At 42.5% G+C, this 14,967-nt stretch overlaps 1 protein-coding gene across 4 annotated transcripts in view; it reads left to right on the top strand.

Annotated features, from left to right (window-relative positions):
• The window catches only part of TTC6 (tetratricopeptide repeat domain 6), a 124,727-nt gene that overhangs the window by 40,206 nt on the left and 69,554 nt on the right, over positions 1-14,967 (top strand). For all 4 annotated transcript variants that reach the window (XM_073349092.1, XM_073349095.1, XM_073349094.1 and 1 more), the window contains 3 exons: positions 2,307-2,411; positions 4,001-4,063; positions 12,938-13,365. In XM_073349092.1, the coding sequence (XP_073205193.1) occupies positions 2,307-2,411; positions 4,001-4,063; positions 12,938-13,365 (596 nt within the window). The remainder of the gene's footprint in view (positions 1-2,306; positions 2,412-4,000; positions 4,064-12,937; positions 13,366-14,967) is intronic.

Genomic DNA, 14,967 nt, shown 5'->3' on the forward strand with positions numbered 1-14,967 from the left:
TATCCAGTGCAAGAGATGCAGTAAAAAGAGGCATTCTTTCTTATGCATAGGGGAGTCTACAGCAGGAACAGACCTGGGATAGTTAGCTCCTTTGCCAGTCCCTCTCAGTCTCATCATGAGGGGGTACAGCCAGAGTGAGCTGTGCTCTGCCTATCCCTAACTGTTAGTGCGTTGAGGACCATTTCCTGTGGCATAAATTACTAAGGCCATGGAGGAGCTGTTTAGAGAATCAGGGAGCACCAGCCAGCTTGGTGGTAGCTTCACTTGCTGTCACACCAAATAGATTTTGACCATAACAGAGAATCTGCCTGCAGTGTCTGCACATCTTAAATGTGAACTAAATAGCAATTCTATAAAAACTTTAGTAGGGTTGTCGATTAATCGCAGTTAACTCATGTGATTAACTAAAACTGGAAATCATCTTCTGGAAATCATCTAGAAATCCATCTTTCTACATTTGGAATTCCATCAGAAATCCATCTTTCTACATTTTCAAATATATTGATTTCAGTTACAACACAGAATACAAAGTGTACAGTGCTCACTTTATCTTATTTTTTATTATAAATATTTGCACTGTAAAAATGATAAAATAAATAGTATTTTTCAATTCACTTCATACAAGTACTGTAGTGCAATCTCTTTATTATGAAAGTACAACTTACAAATGTAGATTTTTTTTGTTACATAACTGCGCTCAAAAACAAAACAATGTAAAGCTTTAGAGCCTACAAGTCCACTCAGTCCTACTTCTTGTTCAGCCAACCACTCAGACAAACAAGTTTGCTTACATTTGCAGGAGGTAATGCTGCCCGCTTCTTGTTTACCATGTCACCTGAAAGTGAGAACAGGCATTTGCATGGAACTTTTGAAGCTGGCATTGCAAGGTATTTACATGCCAGATATGCTAAACATTAATATGCCCCTTCATGCTTCGGCCACCATTCCACCGGACATGCTTCCATGCTGATGATGCTCGTTTAAAAAAAAAAGCGTTAATTAAATATGTGACTGAACTTCTTGGGGGAGAATTGCATGTCTCCTGCTCTGTTTTACACACATTCTGCCATAGATTTCATGTTATAGCATACTCGGGTGATGACCCATCACCTGGTCATTTTAAGAACACTTTAACTGCAGATTTGACAAAATACAAAGAAGGTACCAATGTGAGATTTCTAAAGACAGCTACAGCACTCCACCCAAGGTTTTAGAATTTGAAGTGCCTTCGAAAATCTGAGAGGGAGGAACATGCTTTCAGAAGAGTTAAAAGAGCAACACTCTGATGCGGAAACTACAGAACGTGCACCACCAAAAAAGAAAATCAACCTTCTGCTGGTGGCAATTGTCTTAGATAATGAAAATGAACACGCATTGGTCTGCACCGCTTTGGATCATTATCGAGCAGAACTCGTCATTGGCCTGGGCATATGCCCTCTGGAATGGTGGTTGAAGCATGAAAGGACATATGAATCTTTAGTGCCTCTGGCATGTAAGTATCTTGTGACGCCGGCTACAACAGTGCCATGTGAACGCCTGTTGTCGCTTTCACGTGACATTGTAAACAAGAAGCGGGCAGCATTACTGCCTGCAAATGTAAACAAACTTATTTGTTTGAGTGACTGGCTGAACAAGAAGTAGGACTGAGTGGACTTGTAGGCTCTAAATTTTTACATTGTTTTATTTTTGAGTGAAGTTATTTTTTGTACATAATTCTATATTTGTAAGTTAAACTTTCATGATAAAGATATTGCACTAAAGTATTTGTATTAGGTGAATTGAAAAATACTATTTATTTTGACAGGTTTCAGAGTAGCAGCCGTGTTAGTCTGTATTCACAAAAAGAAAAGGAGTACTTGTGGCACCTTAGAGACTAACAAATTTATTCCACTGAATGCATCCGATGAAGTGAGCTGTAGCTCATGAAAACTTATGCTCAAATAAATTTGTTAGTCTGTAAGGTGCCACAAGTACTCCTTTACTATTTATTTTGGTTTTTTACAGTGCAAATATTTGTAATGAAATAATATAAAGTGAGCACTGTACACATTGTATTCTGTTCTGTAATTGAAATCAGTATATTTTAAAAGTAGAAAATATCCAAAAATATTTAAAAAAATAATTAATTACAATTAATTGCACTGTTGAACAACAATAGTATACAATTTATTTAATCGCTTGACAGCCCTAAACTTTAGATTAGCTATAGTATGTTCTTTAGTAATTGGCATATTGCTATATTTACTGTAGCTGACTAAAATTTTAATAGTAATGTAAAATTAATAGTAAATACGTTAATATTACAGAGCAATGTTATTGAGGGTGTTGTAACTGAAGACTTTTCTGCTGACCTTCAAGATGAAGAAGACTCAGAGTCTGAGGATGATCTTGACATCTACAATTATATGGTGGTATGTATGTATCTCAGTAAGATAGCTTTCAATTTAAATTATTTCCAGTTGCTTCCTTTTCAAGAGTTAAGGGCTTACCAAAAACATTTGTAATCTTTGGATAAATCTGTTACACTCAAAGATACTTTTTGTCAGTCAACTGTTTCCCTGTCTTTCCCCCTTCTGGTCCCAGCCAGGAACTGCCATGCTTAGCCCCTGCAACTCCTTTTATCTGAGGCTGCTGTGCTCTGATTGGCTTCTTCCCTGCAGTCTTTCTAGGCAGCCTGGAGGACCAACCTTCATTGCTCCTTTCCTGGGGCAAGGTGTGGTAGGACTGAGAGGCCTCCAGCAGGGAGCCTCAAAGGTCCTGGTTCACCCTGTCACACTACTATAAAAGTATTATATGATACTGTAGAATTCTCTGTAATGCAATTAACAGTTGTTTTGGAAAGAAGTGTAACTGAAAGGAGTTTATCATCCAAGGTTTGTCTTCACTAGAAAGGTAGGTTGTGTTAGAACACAATTTTGAGTCATGTTATCTCACGTGCTGTTAAGCATGGCTTTGCAGTCAAGGATCTCTGTGTTTAACATTGTGTCAGCTGATTGTGGGTAAACTACTGGAACCATATATTTAACCATGACAAGCTGACACAATGTTAAACATGCCTTGTCCCTGAGTTTACTGTCTACTGCAAAGCAGCATTTAACATCAGGTTAACTAATACAACTCCTGAAAGGCATGTTCTAACTTAATTTAATTTTCAAGTGAAGAATAGCCCTTTAATGACATCACTGCACATTCTGGCCTGACCAGGCGCTCAGCAGGCATACATGCTGCTGCTGGGACAATTGCATTAGCTCATTGGAACATACCTACTGAAAAGTAGTATATACCTGAGCTTCATCCAACTCAAGCTCACGTGCAAAACTGCGATGGTAGTCTCAACAGAATTAAGGCAGAATAATTTTCCAAATGAATGGTCTATGTGATAGTTAGATGTGCTAATTGGTAAATATAAAACATATGAGGTCACTATTAAGTTTTTGCATTAGATTATGAATTGGATGCAGTTGCTTTTTTATACCTGTTGAAGTGAATACCCTATAGACTATTGGAGTATGTCATTGACCACATTGTAGGTAATGTGAAGGTAGGAAGGAATGTTAGAGACTTTACCTTTAGCTTCTTATTTACATGCTTTCAAGATTTAAGGGAGGTGAGTGTGTCCTCATGCAACCTAAGATATTAAACTAACTAAATATTTTGTTTGTGGTAATATTTTATGGTGTGTACTTAATAACATAACTAGAGCTATATTAAGCTCTATATCTAACAAGAAAACCAAGATTTGATGATAAGAAATATGTGTAACATAGTCACTTAATGTTTTCTTGCTCTTGTTTTAATTTTAACTTTGTAATCCTAGCGTTGTGTTAACATAGTTTTTGCATAAATTCATATTATAAAACCAGCTCTAAAACAGAAAATTTGTCAGGAAGAACTATCATTCTTATTGAAAATTGTGTAATTAAGAATGGAGTAAATGAAGACTCCACTTTTACTCGGCATGGACTATGATAGACCTATTTTCATTTTATTTTATTTGTAGGCAAAAAGCACACTAAGAAGAAGCCATTCCTGCCTAGATTTTTATGCTTCTGAAAAATTAAAGGTACTGTAATTTAGTCACTTTTATTTATTTTTTCCTTTAGATTTTATAGACCAGCTTTTATCCTTTTGGTGCTTGATTGTTTCAATCTCCAGTAAATTTTAAGAAAGAAAACTTCCAGCATAATAATTCTGTATAAGAAATATTTACAGTTAACTGCTTTTCTAAAGTTTTCCTTTCTGCTTAAATTTAAAAAAATTAGATTAAATCAAAGTTCTCTTTCAAGTGGATTGCATGGAATCTTTTAATATCAAAATAGAAAGCTGGAGGTCTGTATTGAGAGTCTCCTGTTGACTTCAGAGGGAATTGGCTAATGCCTTTATTCATGTGAGTAGTCTTTACCTACTTAATCACATATAAGTTGGACAAGATCTGTGAGTAAAGGTTTGCTTCTTAGATTCTAACCAGATTGGAATAGCAACATTGTGGATTTTTTTATATCTGTAAAGTGCCATGCATATTTAAGGTACTATAGAAATAAATAATATTTCTAGCAACCTGACAAATTGCATAAGACAGCAATAAATTATGCATATTTTGTTTACCAATCATGCAACCTATGCAAGACTTTGACCTTAACAGCATTATAAGGGTAATATTTTATTAAGGCAGATCAGTTTGTGGACTCTATTTAAGATGACGCTTTCCTGCCAGGGAAGGGATTGTGAATAGATTGCAGGGAATGTAACGTGGTGCCTGGAAGGGGTGTGTGTGTATGGTGGGGAGGAGAATGTGAAAGCAACTGGCAAGAGGTAGGGCTTCCCACTTCCTTGGGAAGTCAACTCCCAAGCTGGCTTGGGAATCTTGGTGCTCTGGGGTACCCAACACTGGGGCAAGGAGCCTCAGCAGTTGCTTACTGAAACTGACATTCTTGTTAGTTTCACTGCTGCACTACTGCTGGACCTGGGAATTTATTTCATTTCAGGAACACAATATGTTGCTGTTTCTGAAACATTTTTTAGGGTTTCTGATTTGCAAGAAATTTTTAAAAATTTGGTTTTGTTGTTCAGAATTAAACCAAATATTGAAATGCTAAAATGTATTGGGTGTTACGACGCATGGTTCTCAAACCCAGGCCTGCAGCGTTCATGGTAGCAGCCAGTTTTCAACCTTCCATCTAGCTGTCTGCTGACAATCACTCACCTGGACCCATAAAGCTCATCCCCAGTGTGAGGTTTGGAACCTGAGGTTTGATTGGCAGAGTCTCAGAGGGGCTGATTGGCCTGCTCCACCTTGCTCTGGACTTTCTGCCTTGTGCTTCCTGCAACTGCTCCGCCTGCTTGATTTCCTGGCATCCTGACTTGGCTTGACTCCAGGCATCTGACTTGTGGTTCCTGGCTTATGGTTTTGCTTCAGCCTCTGACCCTCGTGTATCCTGACCTGGCCTGACTCTTGTTCCTGATTCATGATTCTGATGTCCAGTTTGTCTTCTGTCTCTGATGCCAAGGTATCCTGACCTAGCCTGACTCTGGTTCCCAACTTGTGGTTCTGATCTCCAGTTTGCCTCCTACTTCTGATCTCCTGGTATTGTGGCCCAGCGGACTTTTAACTTGTCTTGTGACTGCCGACTCTGGCTCTGACCACTAAGTCTGGCTGCCTGTGACCAAGATGTGACAGGTTATTTGGACCAGACTAACCCTGCAGAGCAAGAAGGATGAAACCCAGCAGCACCACCAGAAGCACCGGAGTTGCTCAAATGGGCCCTCTCCCTTCAGGCAGATCATCAAGAACTGCAGGCCCAAGTTGCACCGCTGACCTCAGACAACCAGCAGCTGCAGGAGCAAGTGAGGCAGCTCAGTATGAAAAATACTGTGCAGCTAACACAGCCTGCAGTGCCTTGCCCTGAACAGGGGCTTGTGATACCCTTGCCTGAACGGTTCGATGGGAACCCCCAGTTGTTCCAGGGATTCATGAACCAATGGTGCCTTATGTTTCTGATACATCCCCAAATATATGCCTCTAATTGGGCCAAGATAGCCTTGGTAATCAGCCTGCTGACAGGAGATGCATTAGACTGGGCCTCCCTGCAGCTGGTAGTCCCATATCCCAGTGCTGTCAAACTGGGTTGGCTTTTTCTATTTGATGTCAACCATCTTCCATGACCCAGCTCAAATGACAGAGGCCATCCTGAGGGACTCCAGCAGAGGCACAGCACAGTGGCCTCCTTAGCGGTGCACTTCCACCGCCTCCCAGCGGATACAGAGTGGAATGAAGCAGCGCAGCTGTACTAGTTCCAGTTGAGCTTGTGGGAAGAAATCAAAGATGAACTGGCCCACGTAGAGAAACCTACAGGCTTAGATGCCTTGCGGACCTTACCATCCACACAGATAATTGGTTGCAAGAACAAAGGGAGGAGAAAAGAGGTTTCCTGCAGCCCTCCTATCTGTGAACTGTGACTTTCTCTATTGCCCGTGAAACCAGTCTGGCTCATCAGTGATTTACAGCTGAAGAAAAGGAACAGCTTCGTCAATGCCATCTGTGCTTCTACTATGGTGAACCTGGCCACCCTATCTCAGCCTGGACAGTATGAATGCCGAGGAGCATGGGAAACAAGCTGGTCCAGGCATGGTGGTGGGAACAAGCTTGGGCCTTTAGAGAAGAGAACTTCCCCATATCCTAGTCCCTTACTGACACACATCCTGAGCCCTATCCAGGGGCTTCTCATTTGCGGTGCCTGTCCAGCTGCACATCCTGGGGGACCCACAACAGATGTCCCTTGAACAGGCCCTCATCAATTTTGGAGCAGCAGACAATTTAATGGATGCAGCTACAGCTTGGGCCATACAGATTCCTGCTGCACAAGGCCATGCCTGACATGATTGAAACTCTTGATGAAACTGTCTTCATGTCTAGTTGTGGAAGATACTCTCCCAATGGAGACCATTATTGAGGGATACAGAAAAATAATGCAATTCCCTGCATGTTCCCAGATCTTTGGCATCTCCTGGCTGCATTTTATTCACTGGCGAGAGCAGAAGGTCATTTTCCTGTCAGAATTTGGTGGACAGCATGGTCAGGGACAAGTGAATGTTGTATCCAGACCCAAGTAGGCTCAAGTAGGTGTAGTCGCCTCCATTGAAACACTTGCTGGGGGAATGATGGAACTTACCTCCCAAGCACCAGAACTATGTCTTTGAGAATAACAATGCAGAAAGCCTCCCTCCACGTTGGGACAATTACTGAGCCCTAAATATGATAACAATCTGGAACCATTACCCACTACCCTGATCCCTGAGTTCTTGGACCATGTGGAGGCTGCCCGCATATTCACTATACTGGATCTCCAGAGAGTTTACAGTCTCATCTATATCTGAGAAGGGGATATATGGAATACTGCCTTTCAGACCTGATACAAGACATGATACAAGCTTTGATTGTGGAAGCCATTTCTAGTATGGCAATCGGGGCAGTCCTCTCCCAAAGGCATGAACCTGAAAAAATACTGCACCCCATCTCCTACTGTTTGAGGAAGCTTACCCCTGCAGAGAGAAACTATAAAATCTTGGAGAAGCAGCTCCTGGCAATTAATACTGCCTTTGAAGAGTGAGGACACTACTTGGAGGGGGTCTGTCTTCAGATCCAAGTGTTTACTGATCATAAGAACCTGAAGTACCTGTGCCAGGCCAAGGCCCTAAACCAACAACAGCTTTTGTAGGCCCTATTTTTCTCCTTGTTCAACTTTATCGTGACGTACCAGTTGGGAACTAGAAATGGCAAGGCCAACGCTTTGTCCTGAAGATGTGGCTGTGACTCAGCAGGGCCCCAGTCCAGAACCAGCCAACATACTCAAATCCCATAATGATGTTCTATTCTATGATTCTTTGCATGGGTTTACCCTCTCTGGGTGAAACCACCTGACTCTGCATAAACTATGTAGTCTGCCTTCATGGTCTCTAGTATCACATCACTTCTGACTTGGGACCACAGTTTACTGCCTGTTTCTGACATGAAGCCCTTCATTAAACAGGAGTCCATGTGCACCTGTCCTCTGCCTACCATCTTCAGTCTAACAGCCAAACAGAAAGAATCAACCAGATCCTCAAACGATACTTATGATGCCACATCAACCATTACCAGGATAACTGGTCTTCACTGTTTCCCTGTGCTGAGTACTTGTACAGTAATGCAGAACATGCATCCACAGGCCACAGCTCCTTCTTTATCAACTGTGGGTACCACCCCTGATGTCACCATAGCTACCCACATCTTCCGCCAACTCTGCATTGGACCTAGTACAATACATCTATCGCATACAAGATGAAGTGATGGGACACCTTGAAAAGGTGAAGGAAGACTACAAAAAGCATGTGGACAAGAGTAGATAACAGAGCCCTGCATGATCTGTAGGACAAAAGGTATGGCTTTCTACAGAGCACATCTGCATGGACAGATCCTCTCAGAAACTAGACCACCGATTCCTTGGCTTGTATTGGATATGGTGACAAATCAACCCAGTCACCTTCGAGCTCCAGCTCCCTTGATCCCTCAGAGTTCACCCCATGTTCCATGTCTTGCTTTTAAAACCATGCACTCCATAGAACCCAATCATTGCTCCTACCGGTGAAAGTACAGGGTCAGGAGGAATACATTGTTCATTAAGTTCTCGAGTCTAAGATCAAGTGGGGCAAATTATGGTACTTAACTGATTGAGAGGGTTACGGCTCAGAACAATGCACTTCGGAGCCAGCTGAAAACATTCATACTCCCATCCTGGTTTGGGTCTTCCATGGGAGCCATGCTGAGAAACCTGAACCCATGTCTCCTGGAGAGTGCCCTTGGGGGAAGGGGTGGTGATATGACCTGTGAGTCTTGAATCCAGGCCCACAGGGCTCATGGGAGCAGGCATACTTCAACCCTCTACCTAGCAGCCTGCTGACAATTCCTTACCTGGGACCCACAAAGCCCAGCCCCAGTGTGAGGCTCCATCCCTGAGGTCCAGCTGGCAGAGTGGCTGATTGGCCCACTGGACTTACTTAAGTCAGAAGCAGGAACAGGAAGCTGTCTGAACAGTTAGGCTCCACTCTGCTGCCCACTTCCCCAGCTTGATTTTTCTGGCATCCTGACCACGTTTGATTCTTGGCATATGACTTGTGGTTCTTGACTTCCAGTTTCGCTTCTGCCTCTGATGCTCTTGTATTCTGACCTGGTCTGACTCTGGTTCCTGACTCGTGGTTCTGATCTCCAGTTTGTCTCCTGCTTCTTACTTTCCGGTATCCTGACCAGCTGACTCTTCACTCCTATCTTGTGACTGCAGAATCTAGTTCTGACTGCTAGGTCTGGCCCACGACCTGGCCATGAGATTGGGGTTCTCAGGGCTTCCCAGCTTCCAGCCATAGAACCAGGAACTGAGCCCCAGTTAGAATCAGGGCTTCCAGGCTCCTTGCTGAGGAGCTGGGAGCCCTGGAAATCCTGAGAGCCCATGCCTGAGTCAGGTTTCCTGGACTGCCAGGCTCCCAGCTTAGCAGCAGGAAGCCTTGAACCCCTTGAAGCTCTGGCATAGCAGGGCTGCGCTTGAGCTGCGGACACTGGAAAGCTGGGGTACCTGGCCGCAGGGCAGGGCTACTCAGCAGTCTGTGTACATTTTTAAAATAGACCAGTGAATTGGTATTAACAGTGTAAAAACTTATGGCAAAGCATACTTTTATCACTGCAAATTGTACCTGATTTATAATTGTTCAATTTAAACACCAGCGTGTAACAGCTGGTCTGTATCCTGGATGTAATCAGGTTGTGGTTTTTCTGTTTACACAAACTATAGCAGTGTACCGTTCCCCTCAAACTTTGATTCCCTGTAGCACAAATTGCAATCCCTGCAACCTCAAGGTGGGGAGACTTTGTCTGGACTGGTGGGGAAGAAAGGGTGGTAGCTCCTTAAGGGGTACCCCCCTCAGATGTGTGGGGTCGGGGGAGAAGGCATCACCTCAGATTCTATTGGGATCCAGGAAGTGGACGGGTGGAAGCCCGCCCACTGCTAAAGGGTCTCCCCCCAGCCTAAGGGGGGGATCCACAGGACCTGGAAGCCAAGTGATTTCGGGGGACAACTAACAAAATAAAAGGAACAGGAGTGCGGTCAAAGGGTCAAACAAAGGGAACCTGATGGGGACACCGAGAAGAGAACCCCAGACAGCGCCCACTGCTCCTTGAAGGCGTCAAGGGAGTTAGTGGATGCTGCCCAGAGGAACTCTGCCCGGACACGTGAACGGACGGAGGATCGGAAATAGGCCCCACAGTCACAGGAGTTTCCATTGGCCAACCTCCTCTCCCTGGTTTTATAGATGGCCATTTTAGCCAGAACCAGGAGGAGGTTGACCAGGAGGTCCCATTGCTTTGTGGGGCCACGGATAGGGAGTGCATAGATAGGGAGGTGAGGGGAAAAGTGTAGCCAGAAATGTAACAAAATATTTGTGAGGAGCCGGAATAGGGGCTGCAACCTGGCACACTCCAAGTAAATGTGTGCCAGGGTCTCCCTCGCGCTGCAGAAGGGGCAGGTGTCTGGGACAGGGGTAAACCGTGCCAAATACATGCCCGTGATCACGGCCCCATGAAGGAGCCGTCAACTGATATCCACGGCAAGCTTCAGGACCAGGGTAGAGTATAGGCTGGTCCACCAGGGTTCCTCACCCTTTAAAGGTGGCAGGAGGCCCTGCCACTTTGTGTCAGGGCGGGACACAAGGGTGAGGAAGTGAAGGGTGTGGAGCACGAGCGTGTACAGATGTTTCCTTGGTGCGGTCTGAAATGAACCAGCTGCAAGTCATGCAGTCGGCTCACAGTGAAGGGGTGGGGGGGGGCAGTTGTGTCCACTGCGCAGGAGCCCGATGAAAAGGTCCGGAGGGCCTGGGGTGGAGGGTGGGCAGGGTGTGCCCTCTTGCAGGACCTGGTCGAGGTGGGCCCGAGCAGATGGTGGGCAGGCCAGTGGGGCTAAGATAAGCCATTGTCTTCTGCACATCTAGTGGAGGGTATATAAACCTTGTCCCTCCAGTCTGAGCCCCCTCCTATGCCCAGTTAGCAGCTCCCCACCCTCCCATCCCTGGGATTAGTAGAGGAGTGAGTTTTTGGTCTGCTGTGAGCATTGTGTTCTTCACCTTTTTGAGGACAGGAAAGGGATTTTTCTCTCACGGCCAGAGTTGCTAGAATGGGGTGGGATTTTTCATCTTCCCCAGGGCAACTCAGAGACCTAACAGGGTAAGCCTGGAGGTATGGGTCAAGTTTTATACAACTTAGCAGGTATAGGGTGTCCAGTGCAGGTACTCATCTCAAAGAGCATCCAGTTTCCTGATAAATCAGAATTGGAAGTGGATTTAGGGGAAGGATGTCACAGTTTAGGACAACTGCACTTGTATTCACCCTCTGTGGTCACTTGAAGACACCCACTCTACTCTCCCGGCTCCTCAGCCATCACCTCTCTTCCTCCTGACTGGGGTTTTTCCAGGCTGTATAGTTCCCTGCCTATACTCTGATATACCCAGCAAGCCAGATTGCCTTACCAGACTAGGGTCTGTGCTTTGTTTTCTTTCCAAAGGTTATGAACTGCTGTAATTGCCAGCAGTTACAAATTACCACAGCTCTTTCTAAGCAAGCACATTTAATCTTAAAGTGAAAGCATTAGAGAGAAAACATATTCAAACAACAAAAGAACCTATGTGTATGCTGATAAGCGTACCAGAGATCACCCCCAACTGCAACAAGGACTCTTATAGGAGCCAGTCCTTCAAAGGGGTTTTTCTGTGGTTACAAGTTCATACCAGCCTTGGCTCAGAATGGGAACAACTATGAATAGTGCAGTCTTTTCTTGATACAGCATGGATCGTTGATGTTGGCCTCATGTAACAGGTGACCAGCAGGCAAATACCCTCTCCTCAGGGGGTAGCTTCAAAAGGCTGGGTATTTGCATAATTGGAGGTGGGGAATTTGCATTCATCTCCCATAGATACTTCCCAGAAAATTCACTTCATATGTCCCAATAGACTATTTTTGTCTGCCACACTGTTCAATATAGTTTTGATCATCCAGACCCACAATAATACATGAACTTTGCATTAATAAAATGTACTCCAAAGATACATACACTTGATTCAGTAAGGTTTTTCAAGGATAGTGCAGGAAATTGCCATGTCTTTGACAAACACATTCCCTAAAGTAGCTGGGGAACAGGCTTGGGACTCCTAATGTCTGGTACAATGAGGAGACAACCCTCTTTCCCCAGCTCATTAATCCTCATACAAGGGACAGTGATAGGGGTCACAGCAATGGGCTGAGACTAGCTGTGGAGGGGTAGGGTGGCTGATGGCAGCACTCGACCAGGTAGAAATCATTAAGGTAGGAATCATGGCCTGCATTGTACAAATTATCACCAGGTAGTTCCCAGATAAGTAATAAATTTTCGGCCTAATTAAACCACATTCCTCTCATCTTGTCTCTCTTTCCGTGTGTCTAGGACAAACAGTCTCTCACTAGTCCTGATTCCATGCCTGCCTCAATACACGTTTCTATGAATGGTGGCTCCACTGGTATAAATCTTTTGGTTTGAATAAAATTAAACTTGAATAAAAGAGATGAATTTTACATCTTCATCTCTGGTTCCTTGTAATACTTTGCTGTTAAGATTAACATCTGTCAGCTTCAAATAATGATGTATTACTGCATAGGCTTACATACTTTCAAAAACATGTTGACAAATGTAGATACAATGTAGGTTTTTTTAGGTTAAATACTATTTTAAAAATGTTTTGAATAGAATCGCCTCTATGAAACTATGTATCTTTTTTATTATTTTTAAATTAAATACTAAAATCCAATCTACTAAAATTGTGTAAACGTAATACATAAATATTGTTTCAAATGAACATCAAATAAATTCAGCTTTCTTTTTTCTAACAGATAAGTTTTATTAAAAGATCAGTCTCTGCACCAGATATGTCTGCTTTCAAAGGCAAAACAGTGTTAAAGATTTCTGCTAATTTCAAAACCAGCATGAAAGAGTTGAAGGTTATGAAGGGACAGCTATCTGAGCGAGCGGCTGAGACGGAGATTGAGAAAAGCTCCCCTTCTAAGCACCTATTGACTAAAAGCTGTGATGAGTCTTTACCAGCACTGGTAGACTTACCAATGGAAAGAATACCTATTTTTAGAAGAGAAGAGGATACTGATGATGACATCGTTCTTGTTGAGAAAGCTCGAAAAGCTGGGATGAAGTACATTATTTTCCCAAAAAGAAAGAAAACAAAGAAATCAAAGAAAATGATAGACCGTGGAAAATTAGAAGCTATGGCTGAGGAATTAAAACAACCCTCAAAGATTCTTAAAAGGTTTTCTTTAATTAATGCATACTGCATTTGTAAACCATTTATTTAAATTTGTGGTCATATTTTTGATTTTTGTATTTAATCTTTTTGAATGTGAAGTGTTACTCTGAAACACAGGAATTATGTTCAGTTCATTAAAAAGGGAATCCTATACTTTAATTAATTAACTTATTTATAGAACAACAGTAGCCAGTGAATACTGAAGTTTAAAAAGTAATGTGTTCAAAAGCTTAATCTAGTTGTTATAACAGCACAATTTAACCTGAGATTTCTTTCCTCTGAAAGAATAGAATGAAATCCTAGGCTGGATTAACGTCTTGTGTTCTGTGAGGTTGCACAGTTTATATCCAAGGGAAGGGGTTCTCTCTTTACTCTTCAGACTTCTTGCATCACTCTAAATATATTCATTGTCATTGCTTATTTTTATTCATTTTATTATATAGGATATAGAAGAGATATGACTTTAGGAAGCTATCAAGGATTTAAAAGGCCACAGATGCAGTAAAAGAATGTTAATATTCTTACTTAACAGTTTTGTATTAGTATATGAAATGGACAACAAATTAATTCTTAAGTCTGATGCATAGATCTTCACTTTTGGATTAAGTTGTGTGTGTGTGGGTTTGGGAGCTACTGAAAAAATGTACACTACCCGCTTGTGCACTGATTGATGAAAAATGTACACACACTGTATATAAACGGGTGCTCAATACTGGCCTTTCAGTTCAGTTTCTTCTTCCAGCTAATTGTTTGTCTCTGTAGCTATCTTTCATGGGCTGTTATGAGTTTGTGTTTCTTTTTTCCTTATGTTTAGCTCTTAGATTTTTCTCAACTAGCAAAACTGAGGACAGTGTGATTTACTGTGATGGTATGTTGAAGTGGTGGTAGGTTTTCAAGATAACCTTATAAACAGAAAGAAAAGGAGTACTTGTGGCACCTTAGAGACTAACAAATTTATTTGAGCATAAGCTGCCGATGAAGTGAGCTGTAGTTCACAAAAGTTTATGCTCACATAAATTGGTTAGTCTCTAAGGTGCCACAAGTACTCCTTTTCTTTTTGCGAATACAGACTAACACGGCTGCTACTCTGAAACTTATAAAAAGAGGTGCTCTCTGCTTTTTGTTGACACTGAAGTTTTCATAGCCCTTTTGCTGAGAGTCAGGGCTTTCTACCTCTGTGTGGTGTCCTGCATGTCCTTCACCTAGAGGTGGCTACATTTCAGTGGTTTGTATATAATTAGATATGGTTTTAATTGGGATTTTTAAGATGAAAGAGTCTGGATAAACGTAAAATATTATCTCAACATTCCATTTTAGAACTCTGTGTTTTGGTGACAGAGATAATATTACAGCTACAGATAAAGACTTTTATATTTCCTTGGCATTGAGTGGCTTGAAATAGGTCTTAAATCTGACACAATCAGCAGATTTTGATGTTGAACGTTGTCGAGGCTCTCAGCTTGGAAGCTATGTATTGTCTTTAGAAAGAAATGATCATTCTGGGCTTGGTATTGGCACCGTCGTTGGCGATTAGCATGTTCCATGCATTACAATTTGGATGATGCACGTAGATCTATGTTCACTGGCCTCCTTAGAATCCCATTA

This window comes from Lepidochelys kempii, chromosome 6 (genome assembly GCF_965140265.1).
Source record: "Lepidochelys kempii isolate rLepKem1 chromosome 6, rLepKem1.hap2, whole genome shotgun sequence".
Lineage (NCBI taxonomy): Eukaryota > Metazoa > Chordata > Testudines > Cheloniidae > Lepidochelys > Lepidochelys kempii.